This window comes from Loxodonta africana, chromosome 23 (assembly GCF_030014295.1).
Source record: "Loxodonta africana isolate mLoxAfr1 chromosome 23, mLoxAfr1.hap2, whole genome shotgun sequence".
Classification (NCBI taxonomy): Eukaryota; Metazoa; Chordata; class Mammalia; order Proboscidea; family Elephantidae; genus Loxodonta; species Loxodonta africana.
In genome coordinates, this window is record NC_087364.1 from 75,025,587 (window position 1) to 75,048,957 (window position 23,371).

At 38.5% G+C, this 23,371-nt stretch overlaps 1 protein-coding gene across 1 annotated transcript in view; it reads left to right on the forward strand.

The window, feature by feature from the left end:
* Positions 1 to 23,371, forward strand: part of RSRC1 (arginine and serine rich coiled-coil 1) — a 393,771-nt gene that overhangs the window by 8,734 nt on the left and 361,666 nt on the right. Inside the window, exons 2-3 of the mRNA XM_003416130.4 lie at positions 4,614 to 4,816; positions 5,725 to 5,850. Coding sequence (XP_003416178.2) covers positions 4,614 to 4,816; positions 5,725 to 5,850 — 329 coding nt within the window. The remainder of the gene's footprint in view (positions 1 to 4,613; positions 4,817 to 5,724; positions 5,851 to 23,371) is intronic.

Sequence of the window (23,371 nt, forward strand, 5' to 3'; positions counted from 1 at the left end):
TGAAGTTTTGAAGGAATCTGGCCTCACACAAATCTATTGTTGGAAAAAGTAGAATTTTAATAGCCTTTTTGGAGAATTATTTCTTTGATACAACACCAAAACTCGGCAAGCAGTATTTCTTTAAGGTTGACTGCAGTGTGGTATTTGAAACCATATCAATGACCTTCTCACACTGTATTATGTTAAGATTCATTGGTTTGTCTTGCATGGGGAATGGATTTTTTACTTATGTGTGATTTTGTACTATCATGCACTGGCCAGTTGGCAAATACCGATTCAGTGAGTTATTTATGTCTTCTAAATGTTCACACCCTTTGTTTTATAATACCAGAAACTCAAATTTTGTTAATATCACCATTGATCTTATTGGAGAAGTCTGTAAGTACCAGGAAACTGTCACTCAAAAGATGGCAGACAAAAGTTATCCCAAACCCTCATTTTTGCTTGAAAGCTTAAATTTTATCATTGCCAACAAATGCTGGTTTTCTTTGAAGAGAAAAAGCTCTCTTCATTTTGAGAAAATGTCTGCCAAATACTGAGGGCTGAACAATCATAGTTGGTCAGTTCCTTAAAGTGTAAATAGTGTCCCATGATAGTAGCAGCTCGTTTAGCTTGCAGTTCATTTGTAGAAATGTTTTTTACTCAAGATAACCATTCTTCACAATGCAGCAGAAGTTATGTTTTAATTTCCCTACCTCTCTTTTTTTTCTCTGTTCTGTTTTTATGGAAAGCTTATCAATTGGTGCTGAGTCTCATAGACTCATCCTCTTTTACCTCCTATTTCTCATCTTTGTCTCGTCTTCTACTCTGAGTCCTTTGATTTAATCTTCCAGCCCTATTGTATTTTGAAAAAAAAAATTGTTTATCGTGTATTTTTTAAGCTCTCTCCTGTACTTTGAATGTTCCTCCTATGCTTGTTTGCTGTATAATCTTTTCATATGTTTCTGAGGATATTAATTGTGATTTTTTTTTCTTGAAGTTTTCTGCATGTTTTTCAAGTTTACGTGAGTTGCTTTTATTTTTCTGTTTTGATTTCTGTCTTTTATGATGAAGGCTTTCATTATATGTTAGTTTATCCTTTGTTGTATATTCACTGAAAAGCTTATAGAAACTCTGTTTAAGATTTGAGCTTGTCCGTTGATGGGCTTCACTACAGGGTGAGACCTTACCTTTTCATTGGTAGGCCTTCCGGTACTTACATATCGTTTCTCAGGTACTGTTCACTATTTGCAGACAAGAATTCCCCAGTTTCTTTCCTGGAGATTGGAGCTTCTGGAATTCTTAGATCCAGGCACGCAGAGAGCTGTGGCTTTTACCATTAGATTGTAGACTTTGACTTAATCTCTTTAACTTTTCGTTTGGTTCCTCGCTGTCCTTTTCTCTGTGTCCCTAGACCTGGTGCTTTGTAGCTTCACTGTTTTTCCAAAATCTTTTCTGCTCAGGTAGGTGGAAGAGCAGTCACCTGGCTAGGTAGGATAGCAGAGGGGACCTGGGATTCTGCCTCTTTTGCACACTTTCAGCCGACTCCCCTGTTTTTAGTCCCCTGCCTCACTGGGCCTGATCCTTGCTGATTTTTGCTGTGTGAATTGGCTCTTCTCGTGTTGGAATTCTCTGTAGTTGCTTGGTATTCAGCTTTCCTAGTTCTAAATCCTCCGTCTGTTTTTCATTTGCCAAAAATTTGTTGACGTATCTTGTCTGCTGTTCCTGTTGTTTCCTCTTCTGGTCTTTTTATCCTTGTGAATTTATATTTATTTATTCCTTTGCTCTTATTTTTAGCATTTTTTTAGTCAGATAATAGGAAAGTAATAAAAACTTATCTTCATTAAAGTGGTTATTTGTGAATAAAGAAACTTCTTAAGTGCCTAAATATGAAAACAAGAAAGGAAGAAGCAGCCAGGAAATAAGAAAACTTGGATTATCACTCAGTTGTGTACATATTTCTTTTATTTATCTTTAACTGTGCTTTAAGTGAAAGTTTACAAATCAAGTCAGTCTTTCATACAAAAATTTATATACACCTTGCTATATACTCCTCCTAGGTTTCCCCCTAAGGCGACAGCACACTCCTTCTCTCCACCCTTTATTCCTGTGTCCATTCAGCCAGATTCTGTCCCCTTCTAGCTTCCCATCACCCCTCCAGACAGGAGCCACCCACATAGTCTCATCTGTCTACTTGAGCCAAGAAGTTCATTCCTCACTAGTATCATTTTCTGTCTTATAGTTCAGTCCCATCCCTGTCTGAAGAGTTGGCTTTGGGAATGGTTCCAGTCTTGGGCTAACAGAAGGTGTGGGGACCATGACCTCCGGGGTCCTCTTAGTCACAGACCACTAAGTCTGGTCTTTTTACGAGAATTTGAGGTCTGCATCCCACTGCTCTCCTGTTCCATCAGGAGTTTTCTGTTGTGTTTCCTGTCAGGGCAGTCATGGGTTGTAGCTGGGCACCATCTAGTTCTTCTGGTCTCAGGCTGATGTGGTCTCTGATTTATGTGGCCCTTTCTGTCTCCTGGGCTCATAATTACTTTGTGTCTTTGGTGCTCATAATTATTTTGTGTCTTTGGTGTTCTTTATTCCCTTTTCCTCCAGGTGGGTTGAGACCGACTGATGCATCTTAGATGGCCGTTTGCTAGCGTATAAGACCCCAGAGGACACTCACTAAAGTGGGATGCGTGTGTACATATTTCTTAATGGATGGAGATGTATATGTTTACACACACTATATATATTTAGGTATATATCTATATATACATATATGTATATTTTTATATATACATATATGCATTTTCATAATCATGGTGTTTTAAAGCTGGAAAGGATCATAATGATTTTTTACCCATGAAGTTTCAGGAAACTGACTTAGATATGTTCGTGATTTACTGAAAGTTTCAAAACTAACATATCCTAATGTTTTGTTAAGCTGTAATTTGTTAGCCATATGAATACCTTGGAGGTCCAGAACTCTATTCAAAGTCTTTAATTCTGGGTCTAGTTAAATAGTTTAGAGTTTTGAACTGAGCTGTGGTGGCGATTTTCAGCTGGAATACATCTTGCGATGGAGTCAGGGAAGAGTCGACTTAATGATTCTGAAAACAAAGCCGTAATCTAACATATTAATTTGTTTATAGTAATGATACTTAATTTGCCATGAATGTGAGATTTTTGTTATCTGATCTAAACCATTTTATAAATGAGTCCTGCTTTCACGTGCCATTGAAAGTTAGCTAATAGCTATCTTACTAAAAAAAAACCAAAAAATAAGATTGTATCTGAAAATCTAAAGACTAACTTTAAGGTTTTTTTTTTTTTTTTTTTTAACTTTAAGGTAAGATAAGTAAGGTTCTTATCAGCTAAGTTAATTCCTAAATGTGAAAGCCCTAGGTTTTATTTTTGTATGCTTCCCCCTTTGTGAAAAAAGAAAAAAGAAAAATGACAGGAAAAAGTTACCTAGTTTCGTTCTGGAAATAGTGTCAGTGGTTTTGTTCTTGTTCTTATGTAGATATTTTTACTTGTAGCCATGCAAGTACAGCTTTGATAATGCTGTAGTGAATATCAGTTTGAATACGCGTCTTTATTTTTGAAAAACATTTTAAGATATCTTCTCAGAAATAGGATTGCTCTGTCAAAAAAGTATTAACATTTTTATGCCTTTATTTTTATTTAAATTGCTTAATTGCTTTCAGAAAGAATTACACCACTACTTCATATAGAGCCCTAGTAGCAGCACACTGGTTAAGAGCTCAGCTGCTAACCAAAAGGTTGGCAGTTCGAATCTACCAGCTGCTTCTTAGAAGCCTCATGGGGCAGTTCTTTTCTGCCCTATAGGGTGGCTATGAGTCGGAATCGAGTCGACAGCAACGGGGTTTGTTTTTTTTTTTTTCATGTGGATACTAGAGGTGTGTGTAGATTGCCTGACTTCATAATAACCTCCTCAGCTTTGGTATGTCAGTTGGCATTTCCTCCCCCAAACTTCACAAGTGATGATAGTCTTTGTTTCATTTTGTACTTTGTTGATGACTACTGAACTCTTACCCACTTAAAAATTTAGAATTTTCAGTTAGAAAAATATAACTCTGAGATATTAAAGTATCTTTAATCTTCAGAGAATATAAAAATGAAGGAATACAGTTGATCCTTAATACAACTGCCATACAATCAATGACAAATGCAACTTAACAGATGAAATTGATATAATGAACTGTCCTCAGGATTGGCTTCTTGAGAGACCTTTGAAAAAAATTGGGGCTAATTTAAATTGTTCATAAATTCTAAGAACAGTTCATTCATACACTAAAAGACTGTACTAGAGCTATTTCTCATGTTCTGTCAAGAAGCCGGAAACCCTGGTCACGTAGTGGCTAAGTGTTGTGGCTGCTAACGAAAAGGTCGGCAGTTTGAATCCACCAGGCGCTCCCTGGAAACTCTATGGGGCAGTTCTACTCTGTCCTATAGGGTTGCTATGAGTCGAAATCAAGTCTATGGCAGTGGTTTTGGTCTTTTTTTTTTGGTCAAGAAGCCAGGGGCATTTAAAATTTTAAATAATGCTTTAAAAATTTTATGAATTTTTAAAAAAATTACAGTAATGATTTATGTTAGAAATAATCTTCTTTGAATTTAAGATTATAGAAATGGGACGCCGGTCATCGGATACTGAAGAGGAAAGCCGAAGTAAGAGAAAAAAGAAACACCGTAGACGATCATCTTCAAGTAGCTCTTCAGATAGCAGAACATACAGCCGAAAGAAGGGCGGAAGGAAATCAAGGTCAAAGTCAAGGTCCTGGTCCAGAGATCTTCAGCCTCGTTCACATTCTTATGACAGGAGGTGATTTTCAGAATTTTTATGTATACAATAAAAAACCAAAAACCCATTGCAGTTGCATCGATTCTGACTCATAGTGACCTTATAGGACAGAGTAGAACTGCCCCATAGGGTTTCCAGGGAGTGGCTGGTGGATTTGGACTGCCGACCTTCTGGTTAGCAGCCGTAGCTTGCCGTAGCTCTCAAACACTGTGCAACCAGAGCTCCATTTATGCTGAGGGTAAAATTCTTTAGAGTTTTATGCATTTTTGTACTTTTAATTTTGTTGGGTAAAACTTCTTTTTAAACAGTTACATATTCATGGTTAGGTCCCAAACCAGAGGTTTTTTTTTACCAGGCCTAGACCATTGGTAAGGACCCTGGTGGTATAATGGTTAAGTACTCAGCTGCTAACTGAAAGATTGGCTGTTTGAATTCACCTTGCATTTTCGCAGAACAGGCCTGGTGATCTGCTTCCGTAAAAGTTACAGCCCAGAAAACCCTATGGGGCAGTTCTACTCTGTCGTGTAGGGTTGCTGTGAGTTGAAATTGGCTTGATGGCACAACAACAAGACCACGGGTATAGTGTCCTCACCTTTGTTTATTCTTTGTAGACAAGTACGTATAAACTGGCTAGGTTCTCCTATCATTAATATTTGATAAAATTTGAAGGACTGTGTACTAGGTAAAATCTCATAATGCCTTAATTAGTGGTGGATTCCATCACTAAATTATGAATCAGTCGTCTGGCGAGTCAAGTGTGATAACATTCTCATTTATTTCTATTTGTTTCAAGGAAGGAGAGAAATGAGATGTGGTCACCATCTCTACATAGTAAAAATGAGATGATTCTTTAGAATCTAGAAGATTTCTCCTTAATATCCATTGTGAAAATTTTCATAACAATGAAATTTGATTATATCTTATTTCAGACGCAGGCATCGGTCAAGCAGTAGCTCTTCTTATGGCTCAAGAAGAAAACGAAGTCGAAGCCGTTCAAGGGGTCGAGGGAAATCCTATAGAGTTCAGAGGTCTAGGTCAAAAAGCAGAACAAGAAGGTACGCTGTGTCAGATATTTATGGCTTTTTAACAGACTACCCCCGAGTGTAGTGACTTAAAGCAACAATCGTTTGTTTTCTGATGATTTTACCATTTTGACTGAGTTCAATGGCATTTCTGCTCCCCACACCTGGGGTTGCTCACGTGGTTGACACCTTCATTGGAACTCATTCACACAGCTGGCATATGTGCTGGCTGTTGGCTGGGTTGCCTCAGCTCTCCTGTATGTGGCCTCTCTTCTTCCAGTGGGCTAGGCCAGACTTTTCCACATGACGTGGAAAAATTTTGAGAGGGTGAGAATAGAAGTTTCAAAGCCTCTTAAGGTTTAGTCTGGAAGTGGTACGGTGTCACTCCTGTATTTTCTTGCTGTGCTCAAAGACCAGTGTGAAGAATAGTCTACCTGGAGAAAGTTGTACATATTACATATTGAGTAATGGTAGAAAATAGAGTTGGGTAGGATGAGGGGCCATGGTACCGAGGAACTTGGTAAAGGTAGCCATCCAGAAGTTATTGAAGGTTTTTGAACATTAGAATGAAAACATTTTAGGAAGATCACTCTCTCTGCTCAGATAGTTCTGCTTCCTACTATTAGGCTCTAATTGGGCTTGCATTAGCAGCCTGATTTTGTTATCTAGGTGTGAAATTTTCTAATGCTCTTTCTGAATCTGAAGTTGGGTAATAGCAGCAAGGTCCAGGTGTTTAGCTTTCTGGAACTTGCATAGTTTGGCCTCAGCCGCCTCTCCTTCGTGCACACCCCTTGTGTAACCCTGTGGTGCTGGGTGCCCTTGTTCTCCATACCGAGTTTCTGGCTGGTGTGACCACTGAATGTACTCAGCTGCTAATGGAGAGGAGGGAGTCTTGAGTCCACCCAGAGGTGCTCTGAAGAGAGCCCTGGCGATCTTCCGAAAACTCAGCCATTGGAACGCAGCTCTGCTGTGACACACGTGGGCGCCACGAGTCGGAATCAACTCAACGGTAACTGGTTGGCTGGTTGGTTCTCTATACCTACCCCAGACTTGCTAGCTTTGATTCTTTCAGCATTATCTCTATTTTGAGAGTTTTTTCTACCCTTTAACATTGAATTTTCTTTAACGTTTCGTACCTCTTCTTCGTTAACTCCTTTTTTGATTTTTACCTTTTTCCCTCCAAGTTGAATTTAATCCAGCCTCTCTCTGACCCGCCATCACGTGTGGTTCCTGGTTTGTAACAGTTGTAAGTATTTACGTGTTCATTCTCATATACTATAAACTTCTGGAGCGGAAGCTCCTGATACCTGGCATAGTGCCTTGCGTGAGGTGGAAGGTCAGTAAACACACACTGACTGAGTGAATGGTGAATTGGAGAAACGAGGTTAGGTAAGAGCTATTTTTATAGCAAGAAAAAGTATCCTTGTTTTACTGATTTATAGAAGGAAAGTTTTATTTTGGGTGTATATTGGTCTGTCTAAAAAGAGACTGATTACCAGAAAACAGCGTCAATTGAAATTTCTGATCATTGAGAACAGAAATAATGACACCATGCCTTGGTGTGGTCTCTCCTAGTCTGCAGAGTATTTTCACAGATACTGGGTCAGTCAGAGTTTGCTTAGGAAAGCAGAGACCACTGGGTTCCAAGTACGAAGGGTTTTAACAGAGGGGGAATTAAAGGCTTACATAACCTTTGGAAGAGCTCATGAAGGAAGGTCAGGGAAGCTGTCACTGGTTATTTCAGCCTTAAGCCTGGAAGCCGGTTATTTTCTCAGAAGCCGCTGGAGATCTTAAGGACTCCGTCAGTTTGTAGCAGCAGAGTACGTGGTTCTTACGAAACTACCCCTCACTTGGAAGTTGCCTCTCTGTCCAAGTGTTTACCTACAATTATCTGCAGAGGAGACTCTGGACATGCGGGTTTTTTTTTCCCCCTTCAGTGCAGGAAGACCTAAAAGGAGAGACGGTGATGTCTAGTTATAACTTGACCTTTGTAACTGTGGGCACCGTGCAAGGCACAGCCTGTATCTTGTACGTGAGGAAGCCAGTTCAGGGGTGTATTGAAAACAGCAACTTCTCCACCTCCTGCGTGCACGCCCGCATCCGCTGCTGCCTTTAACTGCAGTAACTAAATAATCCGGAGACACTGAAAGGATGTAAATTCTGAGAGATTACAAAATTGGTGTCCTATACACTAAAATTATAATTAGAAAATTAATTTTTTAAGTAAACTATATAAAATGTGGAAACCCTGGTGGCGTAGTTGTTAAGCGCTATGGTTGCTAACCAAAAGGTCAGCAGTTCAGATCCAGGCGCTCCTTGGTAACTCTACGAGGCAGTTCTACTCTGGCTGGAATCGACTTGGCGGCACACAGCAACAACAACAGGCATTAACAATTCTGAAGCTACTTTCTGGTATTCTAGGACTGAGCAAATAAGTAAATGTACTGCGAATAATAGGGGTAGGTTTCTCACTGGTGGAGATGCAAGTAACATGATACATGTCATAACATGAGTCCTTTAAGAAGAACATACAAAATTGTGTTAAAAATTACAATTGCCCAATTACCCTTTAACCTTACCCCTGGAACTCTAGGGTTGCTGTGAGTCGAAATTGACTCGACAGCAGCGGGTTTGTTTTTTATACATAACATAAAGCTTACCGTTTTAACTATTTTTAAGTGTCCAGTTTAGGGGCATTAAGAGCATAAGTCCACTCACAATGTTGTGTAGGCAGCACCACGATTTCCAGAACTTTCTCAGCACTCCAAACAGAAACTCTCCCTATTAAGCAGTAATTCCCCATTCCCCCTGCCCCCAGCCCCAGTAGCCTCTCATCTGCTTTGTGTCTTTTAGGAATTTGCTTATTCTGGGTATTTTATGTAAGTGGAAGCATACAGTCCTTGTCCTTTTGTGTCCGCCTTATCTCACTCAGCAGAATGCTTTCAAAGTTCATCCCTGTCGTAGCATGGACCAGATCTTCATTCCTTTTTTATGGCTGCATAATATTCCATTGTGTGTATGTGTAACACATTTTGTTTATTCGTTCGTCTGTTGATGACGCTTGGGGTTGTTTCTCCCTTTTGGGTACTGTGCATAAAGCTACTGTGAACATTGTTGCACAAGTGTCTGTGAGTCCCTGCTTTCCAGACTCTTCGGTGTGTACCTGTCAGTGGAATTGCTGGGTCGTATGCTAACTGAAAGGTCAGCGGTTTGAATCCACCAGCCGCCCCGTGGAAACCCTGTGGGGAAGTCCTCCTCTGTCCTATAGGGTCACTGTGAGTTGGAATCAACTCAACAGCAATGGGGTTTTTTTTTTTTTTTTTGGTTTATGGTAATTCTATGTTTAATTTTCTGAGGACCTGCCAAACTGTTTCTACAGCAGCTACACCATTTTACATTCCCACCAGCAATACACGAGGGTTCAGATTTCTCCACTTTCTTGCCAACATTCGTTATTTTTTTTTTTTTTTTCTTGGTAATAGCCGTCTTGGTGGATATGAAGTGGTATCTCATTGTGGTTTTGATTTGCATTTCCTTAACGACAAATGATGTTGAGCATCTTTTCATGTGCTTGTTGGCCATTTGTATGTCTTCTTTGAAGAAATGCCTATTCAGTTCCTTTGTCCATTTTCAAGTTCGTTTTTTTTTTTTTTTTTGGTTTTTGTTGTTGGCTTACTGGTTCTTTATATATTCTGGATATTAAACTGTTATATATATAATTCATAAACATTTTCTACTATTATGTGGAGTGTCTTTTTACTCTCTTGGTAGTGTTCTTTGATGTACAAAACTTTTTAATTTTGATCAGGTTCAGTTGACCTATTTTTTCTTTTGTTGTCCGTGGTTTAGAAACCATTGCCACATCCAAGGTCATGAAGATTTGCTCCTGTGTTTTCTTCTAAGAGTTTTACAGCTTCAGCTCTTCAGTTTAGGTCTTTTATTCATTTTGAGTTAATTTTTGCATATGGTGTTAGGTAAGGGTCTAACTTCATTCTTTTGAAAGTGGCTATCCCGGCACATTCGTTGAAGAGATTGTCCTTTTCCCATTGATTAGTCTTAGCACCCTTGTCTAATTGACCGTATGTGTGAGGGTTATAATTTAGAAATTTATCTTTCAAAAATTTTCAACTAAATGAGTTTTGAGGTTAATCTTGGTTTAAAGAAAAAATTGAACGGCTTATTTCTTGAACAGTTTAGTCAATCAAGGTTTTAATTTAAATAGAAAAGAAAGGTTTTAATTTAGATAGAGCGGTAAGTTTTTCTCACAGAAAAATTACTATATGATTCTAAATATGAAAATGTGATGCTACTGATCTCTGAATAGTTTGTTTTTTAATAGAAAATAGTGATTCCTGTCATAGACAGTCACATAATTTCAGTAAACCTTGTTACACGTACAAAAAGTAGCTTAAAGATTAAGTGTGATCTAGGGGATTGCAGGAGGTGGGAAGTCAAATGTCTGAGTTTACAGCAGTTTCCACGGGTAAGATTATAGCGTAATTGGGTGATTGTGCTTTGTAATATAATTTTGTTCTTCTCGGAGGACTCAAGTTGTGCCATGTATCCTGTCACTCCCGTCGCCATCAGTGAGAAACTTATTGCTGTTATTTGCAGTATATTTATTTATTTGCTTAGTCCAGAATTGTTAATGCATGTTGTTGTGTGCCGCCGAGTCAATTCCAACTCATAGCAACCCTATAGGACAGAATAGAACTGCTCCCATAGGGTTTCCAAGGAGAAGTTGGTGGATTCAGACTACCGACTTTTTGGTTAGCAGCCTGAGCTCTTAACCACTTCACCACCAGGGCTCCATGCCGCTATGGAAAACACACTTACAAACTTGAATTCAGTGTTTCTTTACAGTTCTTTTTATCTTTCTGCTGATTGTACATAGTCAAAATACCATGTTCAAAAGTTACTTATACCATCTATAAAAAGGAATGAAGTATTGATGCATGCTACAACAATGATGAACATGGAGAACATAATGCCAAGTATAAGACCCATTGCCATCGAGTCGATTCTGACTCATAGCGACCCTAAAGAACAGAGTAGAACTGCTCCATAGGGTTTCCAGGGAGTGGCTGGTGGATTCGAACTGCTGACCTTTTGGTTAGCAGCCGAGCTTTTCACCACTAGGCCACTAGGGCTCAAACCATGCGCAAAAGGTCATATGATTTCTCCAGAATAGATCAATACACTCAGAACACACATTCGTGGTTTCCAGGGTCTAGGAGGAGGGAGGAATAGGTAGCCATAGCTTAATGTGTAAGGGGTTTTACTTTGGAGTGATGAAAATGTTTTGGAACTAGATGGAGGTGGTGGTTGTATAACAGTGTGAGTGCTAAATGCTGCTAAACTGTGCACTTTAAAATGGTTAATTTTATGTTATGTGAATTTCATTTTAATAAGTTATTTTTCAAAAAGGTTTTTACTTTAGTTCCCTACCCCCTCTTCTTTCATTGTGGTTAATTTCTTCATTTTGAAATAATTAAGGTCCATTTGTTTCTGTTTATGTACATGATTTTAAGTTTTCTTCCCCCTAAACTTTTAAAATTTTATTTATCTGTCTCTTTATTTTAGTATATGAAATGTTAATATGGTTCCCAAAGACAGCACTGTGTGCTAAAAGGTGTCTTCCCTTTGTACCTTTTGTCCCGTTCCCACCCACCCACTGGATAACCAGTCTCGCTAGTTTGTGGTTTCTTTCTCTTGTGTTTCTTTTTTAAACTAAAGAGTTTTTTTGTTTTGGTTTTTTAAGAAAAAAATTCAAAACGTGTAGCACGTGATGGAGTGCCTGCCTGGATGGCACGAGAGTCAAGTGCTCAACTACTGACCAGAAAGTTGGCAGTTGTGAGTCAGAATCAACTTGATGGCAACAGGTTTGGTTTTGGTTTTTCTGGTGCCTTGCAGGACAGGCCTAGTGATCCACCTCTGAAAAGTCACAGCCTTGAAAACCCTATGGAGCAGTTCTGCCCTGCACACGTGAGGGCACCACGAGTTGTGATCTACTCCATGGCAGCTAACAACAATATAGCATATAGATATTTTTGTACTTTGCTTTTTTTTTTTTACTAGTATATCTTGGAAACCACTCCATATGAAGTCATAGAGAACTTACTATTTTTGTAGCTGCTTAATATGATGTTCCCCCACACATCTCTCAGTTTTCGTTTTGCGGGGGCTTGCACGTTGCTGCGATGCTAGAAGCTATGCCACCAGTATTCAAATACCCACAGGGTCACCCATGACAGGTTTCATCTGAGGTTCCAGACTAAGACAAACTAGGAAGAAGGACCCAGTGGTCTCCTCCTGAAAAGAGTTAGCCAGTGAAAACCGTATGAAGAGCAGCGGAACATTTCTGATATAGTGCCTGAAGATGAGCCCCTCAGGTCGGAAGGCGCCCAGAATATGACTGGGGAGCAGCTGCCACCTCAAAGTGAGTTGACCTTAATGTCGTGATGGAGTCAAGCTTTAGGGACCTTCATTCACTGATATGGCATGACTCATAATGAGAAGAAACAGCTGCAAACATCCAGTTATAATCGGAATGTGGAATGTGCGAAGCGTGAAATCTAGGAAAACTGGAAATCATCAAAAATGAAATGGAACGCATAGACATCAGTATCCTAGGCATTAGTGAGCTGAAATGGGCTGGTATTGGCCATTTTGAATCAGACAGTCATATGGTGTTATCATTCGGGGAATGACAACTCGTAGAGGAATGGTGTTGCATTCATTGTCAGGAAGAACATTTCAGTGTCTATCCTGAAGTACAATGCTGTCAGTGATAGGATAATCTCCTTATACTTACAAGGAAGACCAGTTGATACGACTGTTATTCAAATTTACGCATCAACCAGTAATGTCAAAGATGAAGAAATGGAAGATTTTTACCAACTTCTGCAGTCTGAAATTGATCAAACATGTAGTCAGAATGCATTGATTGGAATGTGAAAGTTGGAAACAAAGAAGCAGGATCAGTAGTTGGAAAATATGGACTTGGTGATAGAAATGATGCTGGAGATCGCATGATAGAATTTTGCAAGACCATTGGCTTCTTCATTGCAAATACCTTTTTTTAACAACATAAATGGAGACTATACACGTAAACCTCGCCAGATGGAATACACAGGAATCAAATCAACTACATCTGTGGAAAGAGACGATGGAAAAGCTCAATATCATCAGTCAGAACGAGGCCAGGGGCTGACTGCGGAACAGACCATCAGTTGCTCATATGCAAGTTCAAGTTGAAACTGAAGAAAATTAGACCAAGTTGACAAGAGCCAAAGTACGACCTTGAGTATATCCCACCTGAATTTGGGGACCATCTCAAGAGTAGATTTGACGTGTTGAACACTAATGACCGAAGACCAGATGAGTTGTGGAATGACATCAGGGCATGACCAAGAAAGCAGGAGGTCGTTAAAAAGACAGACAAAGAAGAAAAGACCTAAACGGATGTCAGAGGAGACCTCTAGCACAATAACAGCAGTGAAGATGGTAGACATCTTTGTCTTGTTCCTGGTTTTAGTGGAAATGCCTTTAGTATGTCTCCACTAAGAAGTATTCTGGGCCAGACATTACAAATAATCATAGATCCCCCACAATAGATAATTACCATAGTTATTTGGAATTTTATTTCTTCCTCTTAGAAATCAAACCTAATGAACATTTTCCTGTGGCACAGTGGTTGAGAGCTCGGCTGCTGACCACCAGGCGCTCCTTGGAAACCCTGTGGAACAGTTCTGCTCCGTCCTGTAGAGTCGCTATGAGTCAGAATCGACTCGACAGCAATTTTTTTTTCATTTTTAACTATATTAAAGATTTACTGTTTTATATATAAAAAAAGAAATATGCTGGCTCTCAGACGAGGGTAAGTATTTTATCATGTTAAGATAGGGTATATCATTTTGTATTTTTTTTCCTTCAGGAATGAAAATTGAATTTGTGGAAGTCTTTGTTCATCTTCTTTGGAGATAATTATGACTTTTTTCCTTAGATTAATAAGGAACTAATTTTGTGTTTCTGGAGTAAGTCTCACTTGGTCTTGGTATTTTCTTAATGTGGTGTGGGATTCTGTTTACTGACTTCTTTTTACTGAATATTTTTACACTGATATGCATATGTGATATTGACTTGCCATTTTTATTCTTTGTACTATCCTTATCAGGTTTAGGTATCAATGTTATCCTTGTTACATTAAGAACAATTAGAAAGTTTCCTTCCTTTTTAGTGTTCTGAAACAATTTGTGGGGCGTTGGGACTGCCTGGTCTTTGAAGTTTTGGTAGGCTTCCACTGGAAACCATCCAGGCCTGGTGCTTTTCTGTGGGGCACTCCTTGATAACTATTTCTTTAACAGGAATTACTCAGTTTAGGTTATTTCTTGTGGGTTCAATTTTGGTTAACTGTATATAATCCATGTCATCTAGATTTTTAAGTTTATTTGCCTGTTGTTGCTGTTGCGAGTTGCTGTTGTGTCACTTCCGACTCACGGTGACCTCACGGTGACCTCATGTGTGCAGAGCGGAACTGCTCCGTAGGCTCTTCAGGGCTGTGACCTTGCGGAAGCAGGTCACTAGGACTTACTTCGAGGCATCTCTGGCTGGATTTGAACCGTCAGTCTTTTGGCTAGTGGTCCTGCACTCAACTGTTGGTGCCACCCAGGGACTTCTAGAGGTCTGCAAAGTAGTCTTTTAGGATTTAAATTTTTTCTCTTCCATTTCCATGTTGTTTATTTTTCCTTGTCATTTACTATTTTTTTTAATATATTTTGTTTTATATTTGTGCTTTCTCCCTTATTCGATTAAGTTAGCTAGTGGTTTATTTTGTTAATTTAAAAAAATCGATTTAGATTTTATTCATCAGATCTTCTGTTTTTCTGTTATCCCCACCCCACTTAAAGGCAATCACTGTTTAGATTTTTTTTCTACCACAGATGAGTTGTCCCTTTTTTTGTTTAAGGCTTTTCAGTGTGATGCTTTTGAGATTCATCATTGTATCTATCAGTAGTTCATTCCTTTTTATTGATGAGTAGTATTTCATTAAGGAGCCCTGGTGGGACAGTGGTTACAGCAATCGACTACTGAAAGATTGACAGTTTGAAACCACCGGTGTCTCTGCAGGAGAAAGATGTGGCAGTCTGCTTCTGTAGAGATATACAGCGTTGGAAACCCTGTGGGATCGCTATGAGTCAGAATCCACTCGAGGGCAGTGGGTTTGGAGGATTTTTATTGTATGTACATGTATTCATAAACTAGCATCTTTGGCATGTGACATGTGGCACCCTGCCCTGCCTGTCCCCTTGTTGCTCTGCCATGTCATGGCCCAGTGAACCTACCATCTATCCTTCTCTCTAGACCTCACTTTAAAAATTCACCTCCTTAGCACAACTGGACTAAACTGAAAGCAAAGAAGTTTTCTGAACAAACCGAATGCTTGAGAGGCCAGTGCAGCAGAGGCGGGATTTTGGGGACCATGGCTCCAGGGGCCATTTAGTCAACTGGCATAATAAGCTCTATTAAGAAAACATTCTGCATCTCATTTTGGTGAGGGGTCTTAAATGCTAGCAAGCGGCCATCTAAGATACCTCAATTGGTCTCAAACCACCTGGAGCAAAGGAGAATAAAGAACACCAAAGGCACAAGGTAATTATGAGCCCAAGAGACAGAAAGGGCCACACAAATCGGAGAGTACATCAGCCTGAGACCAGAAGAACTAGATGGAGCCTGGCTGCATACAACCGATGACTGTGCTAATAGGGAACACAACAGAGAATCCCTGAAGGAGCAGGAGAGCAGTGGGGTGCAGACCTCAAATTCTTGTAAAAAGACCAGACTTAATGGTCAGACTGAGACTAGAAGGACCCTGGAGGTCATGGTCCCCAGACCTTCTGTTAGCCCAAGACTGGAACCATTTCCAAAGCCAACTCTTCAGACAGGGATTAGACTGAAGTATAAGAAAATGATACTGGTGAACAGTGAGCCTCTTGACTCAAGTAGACACATGAGACTGTGTGGGCAGCTCCTGTCTGGAGGAGAGACGGAAAGGCAGACAGGGACAGAAGCAGGCTGAATGGACACAGAAATACAGGGTGGAGAGAAGGAGTGTGCTGTCTCATAAGGGGGAGAGCAACTAGGAGTATATAGCAAGTTGTATATAATTTTTTGTATGAGAGACTGACTTGATTTGTAAACTTTCACTTAAAGCACAATTAAAAATTAAAAAAAAAAAGTTCATATCCATTAACAGTTGTCAGCCATGACAAGGGGCCTGATGACACCCCAAGGCAGCCTGATTGGTGATTGGTGGCTCGGATGAGGTAGGGACCACCATGAGGGCCTCAGTGCAGACAGTGGGGGTCAGAGCCCAGCAACTTGCCTCCACCTTCCCTCCCCTGAGGGGCTGCTGTCGGTGCTTGCCACGCTGGAACCCCTCTACCAGGCCTGTTCAGACATCATGAGGGTCAAAAATGCCCCCCAGGACCCCCGAAAGATACCACAAGAACTATCACACAAGCGGACAAAAAAAAAAGATTTATCCATGTTGTTCTCTGTATCAGTTTGTTCCTTTTTTAGCTTAGTAGTGTAAATATAGCACAGTTCATCTGTTCTCCTATTGATGGATTCCTGGGCTTTTCCTGGGTTTTAACTTTTATGAATTAACCTGCAATAGGCAGTCTTTTAAAGAAGCCCTGGTGGCACAATGGTTAAGTACTCTGCTGCTAACCAAAAGGTCAGTGGTTCAAACCCACCAGGGGCTTTACAGGAGAATAGGGTCCCTGTGAGTCAGAATTTACAGCACATAACAACAGACATTCTTTTACGGTCATTTTGTGGGTATATGTATTCACTCCTCTTAAGTCACCGGGCCTGTCTGGGTCTTTAATATATAGTATATTGAGTTGATTCCAGCTTATAGCGACCCTGTACTGTTTCATTTTAGCTCCATTTTAGGCAATAAAAAGAAAATCCCAAACAGTTTCCAAACCTTTCCAAAATGGCTGCATCATTTTGTATTCCTACTGACAACATATGAGAGTTCCCTTTGCCCACAGATCCACCAACAGTGTTACTAGTGTTTTAAATTTTAGCCACACTGGTGGGTGTGTAGTTGCATCTCGTTATGGTTTTAATTTGCATTTGTAGTTTCAACTCTTGTGTTTATATCTATATCTCAAATTAATTTTTATTTGTAGTAGGAGGAATTGTGGTTCTTTTTCTCCATATGGAGGTCTAGCACTGTTTTTTGAGAAGGGTTTCATTTTCCTACTGTGTGGTTTTGGTGCCTCTGTGAAAAACCAGTTGACTGTATAAATGTCTTTCTATTTCTGGACTGTATTTGGTTCTATTGATCTGTCTATTTTTACTTCAGGCCATACCATCTTGATTATTATAATCTTATAGTAAGTCTTAAAATCAGGTATTGTTTGCATTTCCATATAAATTTTAGAATCTGTTGCCAATTTCTTCTAAAAAGCCTGCTGGGATTTTGATTGGGAGCACGCTGACTCGGTAGAATGGGAGCGTAGGAGTCATGATGACGTTGAATCTTCTAATCTGTGAGCCTGGTGTATCTCGCCATTTAGTTGGTTTTTTTTTTTCTCCGACAGGGTTTTGTAGTTTTCAGTGTAGAAATCTTGCACGTCATTTGTTAAATTTATTTCTGTGTTTTTTGACACTACTGAAAATATATTTAAAAATTTTATTTTCCAGTTATTTAATGCCAGTGTATAGAGCAATAATTGACTTCGTGTATTGTATATTTTATGTACAATGTATTTTGTATATTATTTGTTTTTTACATAGTTCGTTTGTATCTTGTACCTTTGCTATTCTTATTAGCCCTAGTAGATGTTTTGAAGATAACTTGGGATTTTTTGTGAAAACGTTCTCTTACCTGAACACTGAAAGAGTTGTACTTTTCTGTTTTTGAACTCTGTGCCATTTATTTCGTTTCCTTGGCTCATTGCATCGTCGAGGTTTTCCAGCTCACAGTTGGAGAAGAGTGGTGAGAGTGGGTCTCATTTTTCTCTAAGAAGGAGAAGATTTAGTCTTTCACCATTAAATATGATGTCAGCTGTAGATTTGTTGTGGCTGCCCTTTTCAGACTGAGACCAGACCTTCCTAGAATCCTTGGTTACTAAGGTTTTTTAGCACCCATGAGTGTTGATTTTTGTCAGGTTCCGTTTCTTTATCTGTTGTGATGATCGTGGTTACATTTTCATCTTTTTTTCCTCATTCATCCCTTAATGTGTTGCCTGGCTTTGCTAGTGCATTCTGTGTATTGGAGACTCCACAATCAGCTTGATTTTCTTTTTGCTGCCTAAGACGGAGCTAAAATAATGCGGTACATTATACTATGTCCCATAGACCCACTGAGCGCAGTGAGTGTCGAAGGAGTTAAAGTGACAGATTCCGCTGTGAACCAGGCGTTCCCAGACAAACACTCCATGCCGTTACTGACTTTCTGGGCTCTTTGGCAGGGATCTGTCTCCTTAGAGGCATGTTTTGCTGTTAGTTCAAGAAGTCAGACTTTTTGTGAGTGTGACATGGGATAATCATTGACTTAGGTGATTTCTTAAAGTTGTACTTTTTTTTTTTTATTACATATGGACTTCTGGTGGCACAGTGGTTAAGAGCTACGGCTGTTAACCAAAAGGTTGGCAGTTTGAATCCACCAGCCACTCCTTGGAAACCCTATGGGGCAGTTCTAGTGTGTCCTATAGGATCCCTATGAGTTGGAATTGACTCAGTGGCAATGGGTTTGGTTTTTGATTTTACTACATATGTAAGAACATAATGTAAATTCTCAGTAGGAACTTACAGTAATAATACTTTGACATTTCACTTACTGATGTTAGGTTCTTTTTAGATTAATTACTAACATACTTAGGAAATCACTAGGTTTTAATTTATATAGCTGTTATATGTATACTTTTGCTGAATTTTATAAAAACGAGTATCTTTTGAAAGGAGCTATTTCTTTGATGAATAGTTTTGTTCCATTTCTTATTTTTCTCCTTTATGCTGAAGATGCATCCATTTTATCTACATAAGTATTGACACATTCCTCTATCTCTAGATTTGAAGACGTAACATAAACTTGAAGGAATTAATGAATTCTAAATTTTTTTTTTCTGTTCCATAAAGCGTAATGTTTTAATTACTCTATCTCTGTGATTTCTTTTCCCTTCAGTGCTATTTAGGTTTATAGGAAATTTTTGGTTTCTGTCCACAAGAAGCATTTAGTCTAAGTGGGGCCATAAGGCAAGCATATTGCACGCACGCACACACACACACACACACACACACACAGAGAGGAAACAAACACTGAACGAGGTAGTTTAAAACTGCCAATTGTATCCTTCATACTAGAGTGTGACGGGTGTAGGGAAGGAAACAATTATTGTATATTAGAGCAAATCAGGAAAATTTTCCTCATTGCCATGGTATTATAAGTAGAACAAGTAACAAATATTTGGAAAGAGTGAAATATAATTTCTAAAAATATATTAATCTAATAAAATAATGTATGTGAAAATACTTTTTAAACTATAAAGGCCAGTACAAAGATTAGTTTTTTAAAAAAATATCTTTATAATTTCTATATATTATATACCACAGCATACTCTGTGAGTTTGTTTTTATTGTATCATGTTTTAGTAGTTTAATGAATTTTAAAAATGGTGTACTTCTAATTTTTTTCCACATCTTGATTATTTAAGGAACAAAGAACAGCATTCCTTTTTCTGGTGTCCTCTTCTTGAGCATCAAGGAGAAGGACTTTATTGCCTTGTAACAATGTAGTACTCTTCGTGTTATTTCTTCAGCTTGAATGACACTGATTTTTTTTTTTTTTTCTATTTAAAAATTGGATCGTTGTTGTTAGGTACTGTCGAGTAGGTTCTGACTCATAGCAACCCTGTATACAACAGAACAAAGCTCAGCCTCTTTGATGTGGTAAGATTACTACTCCACTTCGTATGAAAGAACCCAAACAAATGGTCTTTGTTCATATCATAAAATCAAGCAGTGAGTATTTTGGAGTCACAGTTAATTGTATGCCGGTTGGTCTGTCCTGCTCTTGTTTTTGTCATGTTCATCTTCCCATTGTGCTGTGCTCTGCTTTGGTGAATTTTACAGCTATTTTCTAATCAGTGAATGAAATTAGAGCTCTTTCAGAATTCATCTGTCTGTAATCCTTAGATTTGTCATGAACACAAAGAAATAATTGGCGACCCCATTAGGAAACTATGGAGTATATGGGCCCAGTATGCCAGGAGCAGCTTAGGTCTAATGTGGACTTTGTACTGGGAAATCTTTTCGTCATGAAGTCAATGGAGTTTGACGTCTGGAAAATAGAAGATGAGGTGAGAAGAGAATCTGTTTAATAAAAAGTATTTGAATTTTACAATCATTCTTCTCATTTCCAGTTTGATTTTTATTGAGGACATATTGATACTGCCTTTCATGTATAAATAAAATGTGACTTATTCATTGTTTAAAGTTTAAACTGCCCATGAAATGGTTACTGAGCTTTAAATTGGGAGTGGTTTAATACAAACCATTTTAACATCTAATTATAAGAATTATAGAAATGACCAAACACTTGATTTTGTGTTTTTATTTTATTCTTTTATTAACCTATTAATCCTTATTTTGTCTTATATCTGAGAGTAGGAACCAAATGTGTGCGTATAGAGCAATTATTTATTGAGGACATATCTTAAAAGTCAAGAAGTGAAGCTGTTTGGTAATGCTATAAATTTAAAACTGTCCTACAGCAAGATAGTACGATGCAAATATGACTTAATAAGATCACAAACTGAATTTCAGTGAAACCACCAAGATTTACATTAAATTAGGAATTTTAAAACCGATTTAGTTTGTTTTACTGAGCATTTGCTTAATAACATTTTGCCTCCTTGCAATCTTTTTAAAGACAATAATTCGTCTGTGAGATGGAGACACATCCTGAGTAGAGAAATTGAAAGCAACAGCTCACTTTCCGAAACCACACATAGAGCGATATAAAGAAATATCTCAGCTCTACAGAATTTAATAAATCATCCCATTTCCTAATTTGATCATATTAGATGCTGATGTGGAAGAAGCATTTCAAATACCATCTCCTCATTAATATACATCAGTCTGGGGAATAGAAGGGAGTACTTATGCAGAGATGGCACAGCTCCTGGTTCTTCGTTTACTAAGTGGGACAGGTTGATGTGATACTGGCAGCTATTTGTCAATGTCTTGTTAAAATGGTTTGGGTCGAGTTATGGAGTCCAGAAAGACGGCAGCTGATAAATCAAAGGTGGATTGAGTGGACAGGAAGCAGTGATTGATACTGTGACAGGATATGAAGGAAGCAGCGTCGATGCAAGCATGCATGATGTTGAATACGAGGAGGAAAATGGCCCTGGAGTATGGATATTATTCAAGGAAATGAGAATAATAATATCAGCCTGCAAATATTGCTGGGTGAAGATTAGGATAGTTCTTATTAGATAGTTAGATTAGATTGTTCCTATTAGAGCGTAATACTTTGCTAGAATCATAGGCTAAAATTATGTAAAAATTTATCTAAGAAAAACATTTCAACCTAGATCTGATTAAGGTCTTTTTTAGCCTTGTTTTTTCATGCTGATTATTAAACCATTTTGTTTATTAACTTCCTGACTCCTAGTAAAATTAAAACTTTTTTTAGATTGTTTTAAAGATAATCACCTTCACATCTTGATTTTCTAGAGTTGTGATATTCAGACACTGAACTTGAGTGTATAGAGCGTTCTCCTCTCATTGGTTTCGACTTTCAGTGAAAAATCTGCACTGCAGTTTTCCGCATCTTTTAGATTAGTCGTTTTTGAATGGCAAATGAAAGATCCCTGACAGTTGAGCATTTTCACAAAAATCAACGTTGTATATACTGAAGTTTCTTTGACTGAATTTCCAGTGAAATGTTAGTTGATATCAGTGAGTTCCTGGTGGGAATCTTTTGAGGAGTCTGACTTTTGTCCTTGACGGTGCATAACTAAGGAGAACTTCTTTTCCCCATCACTGAATGAGTTCTATATCTAACCTTGGCAGAATATGAGGCTTTTTGCAAAGGTATTCAATTAGCTTTTAATTATGTAGTCTCTGAGAGAAAAAGAGATATGGAGTTGCCAAATAATTATAATCACAATACCTGATTCTTGTGTAAATGTCCCCTTCTTCCTTATGAGTACCTAACACTTTATGGGACAATTTTTAAGGATGTAATGGAAGACATTTTAAATGAGGCATTGCTAAATATTTATCCCAAGTGACTTAAACCATTAGTGATGAATTCATTGACAAATTTTTTGTAGCCCTTTACAAAAATTCTGGTAAACAGAATTCTGGTAAAATTCTGGTGTGTAGTATTCCTGGATTTCTCAAAACTGATTAGATTAGATGACAGCTGTTTTTTTTGGATTTATCACCTCAGTATTTGTTAAGTTAACATCACTGTGCCAGGTAAATAGTATGACATTGGAACATAGTGCAAGTTCTTAACTGTGCTGTTTATTGCCACAGGTTGTTTTATGAGCCCCAGAACATGTTATAATCTGAATCTGAATAGGAAAAATAGTCGCTTCCAAATAATAGAATATGTATTTTTATGGTTTTCTGGAGTTTTCCTTCTAGTCCATTCTTTTCATGGCAGCCAAATAGTGTATCTGATAGCACCTCCCCCTGCCTCAGTGGTTCAGAATAAAATCCACAATGTTGATGAGGTCTGAAGTCTGTGATCTGGCTTCTCTATGCCTTTCCGGTCACATCTTTCTAATCCCAGTCATACCTGTAACTTCCTTACGGTTCTCTTTTCCCCCTCAGGGCCTGTATACATGTGGTTGCCTCTGCTGGCATTGTTCTTTTGCCCCACTCAGGATCTCCTATTCATCTTTTAGATCTTGACTTAAAGGCATTTACTTGGAAAGCCTTCTCTGTCCACCCAGACATGGATACCTTCTCCCATCCTACCCAATACTCATAGATTATAATGTAGGATTTAGCACGCATACTAAAGCCAGTCCTAGTTACTGTTAGAGAAATGTGGGAGTGCACTCAGTCTTATTAATTTTTAATTTATGGATTGAACTTTAAACCTGATGATAATACTTCTTACTTGATTCTCGTTTCTGTCATGGAGGAAATAATTTGAAATTGAGTAGTTGATGTTAAAGCCAATTAAGAAATAGGCTAGAAAAGGCTCTGAACCAGCCTTCCTGACTGTCAGTGTCCTCACCTGTAAAATGAGGGTTGTACTTATCTCTAAGGCTCTTTCCGGCTCTGGTTCTGTTTCTGAACTGTACGAAGACAAGTTTCATGATGTGCAGTCGTTCAAACAAAAATGATTTTTTAAATCTTTTTTTACTTTTGAAATTTTTTTTTTTTTAAGCTAATGGATGTGTCTGCTAATTTGCCGTATAACCAAGCGCCAAAAGAAAAGCCCACTTAAAGGAGCTGAAAACTTCCTCACGTTGTCGTTGTCATCATTCCCTCCTTGGTCAGCTTCCGAGTG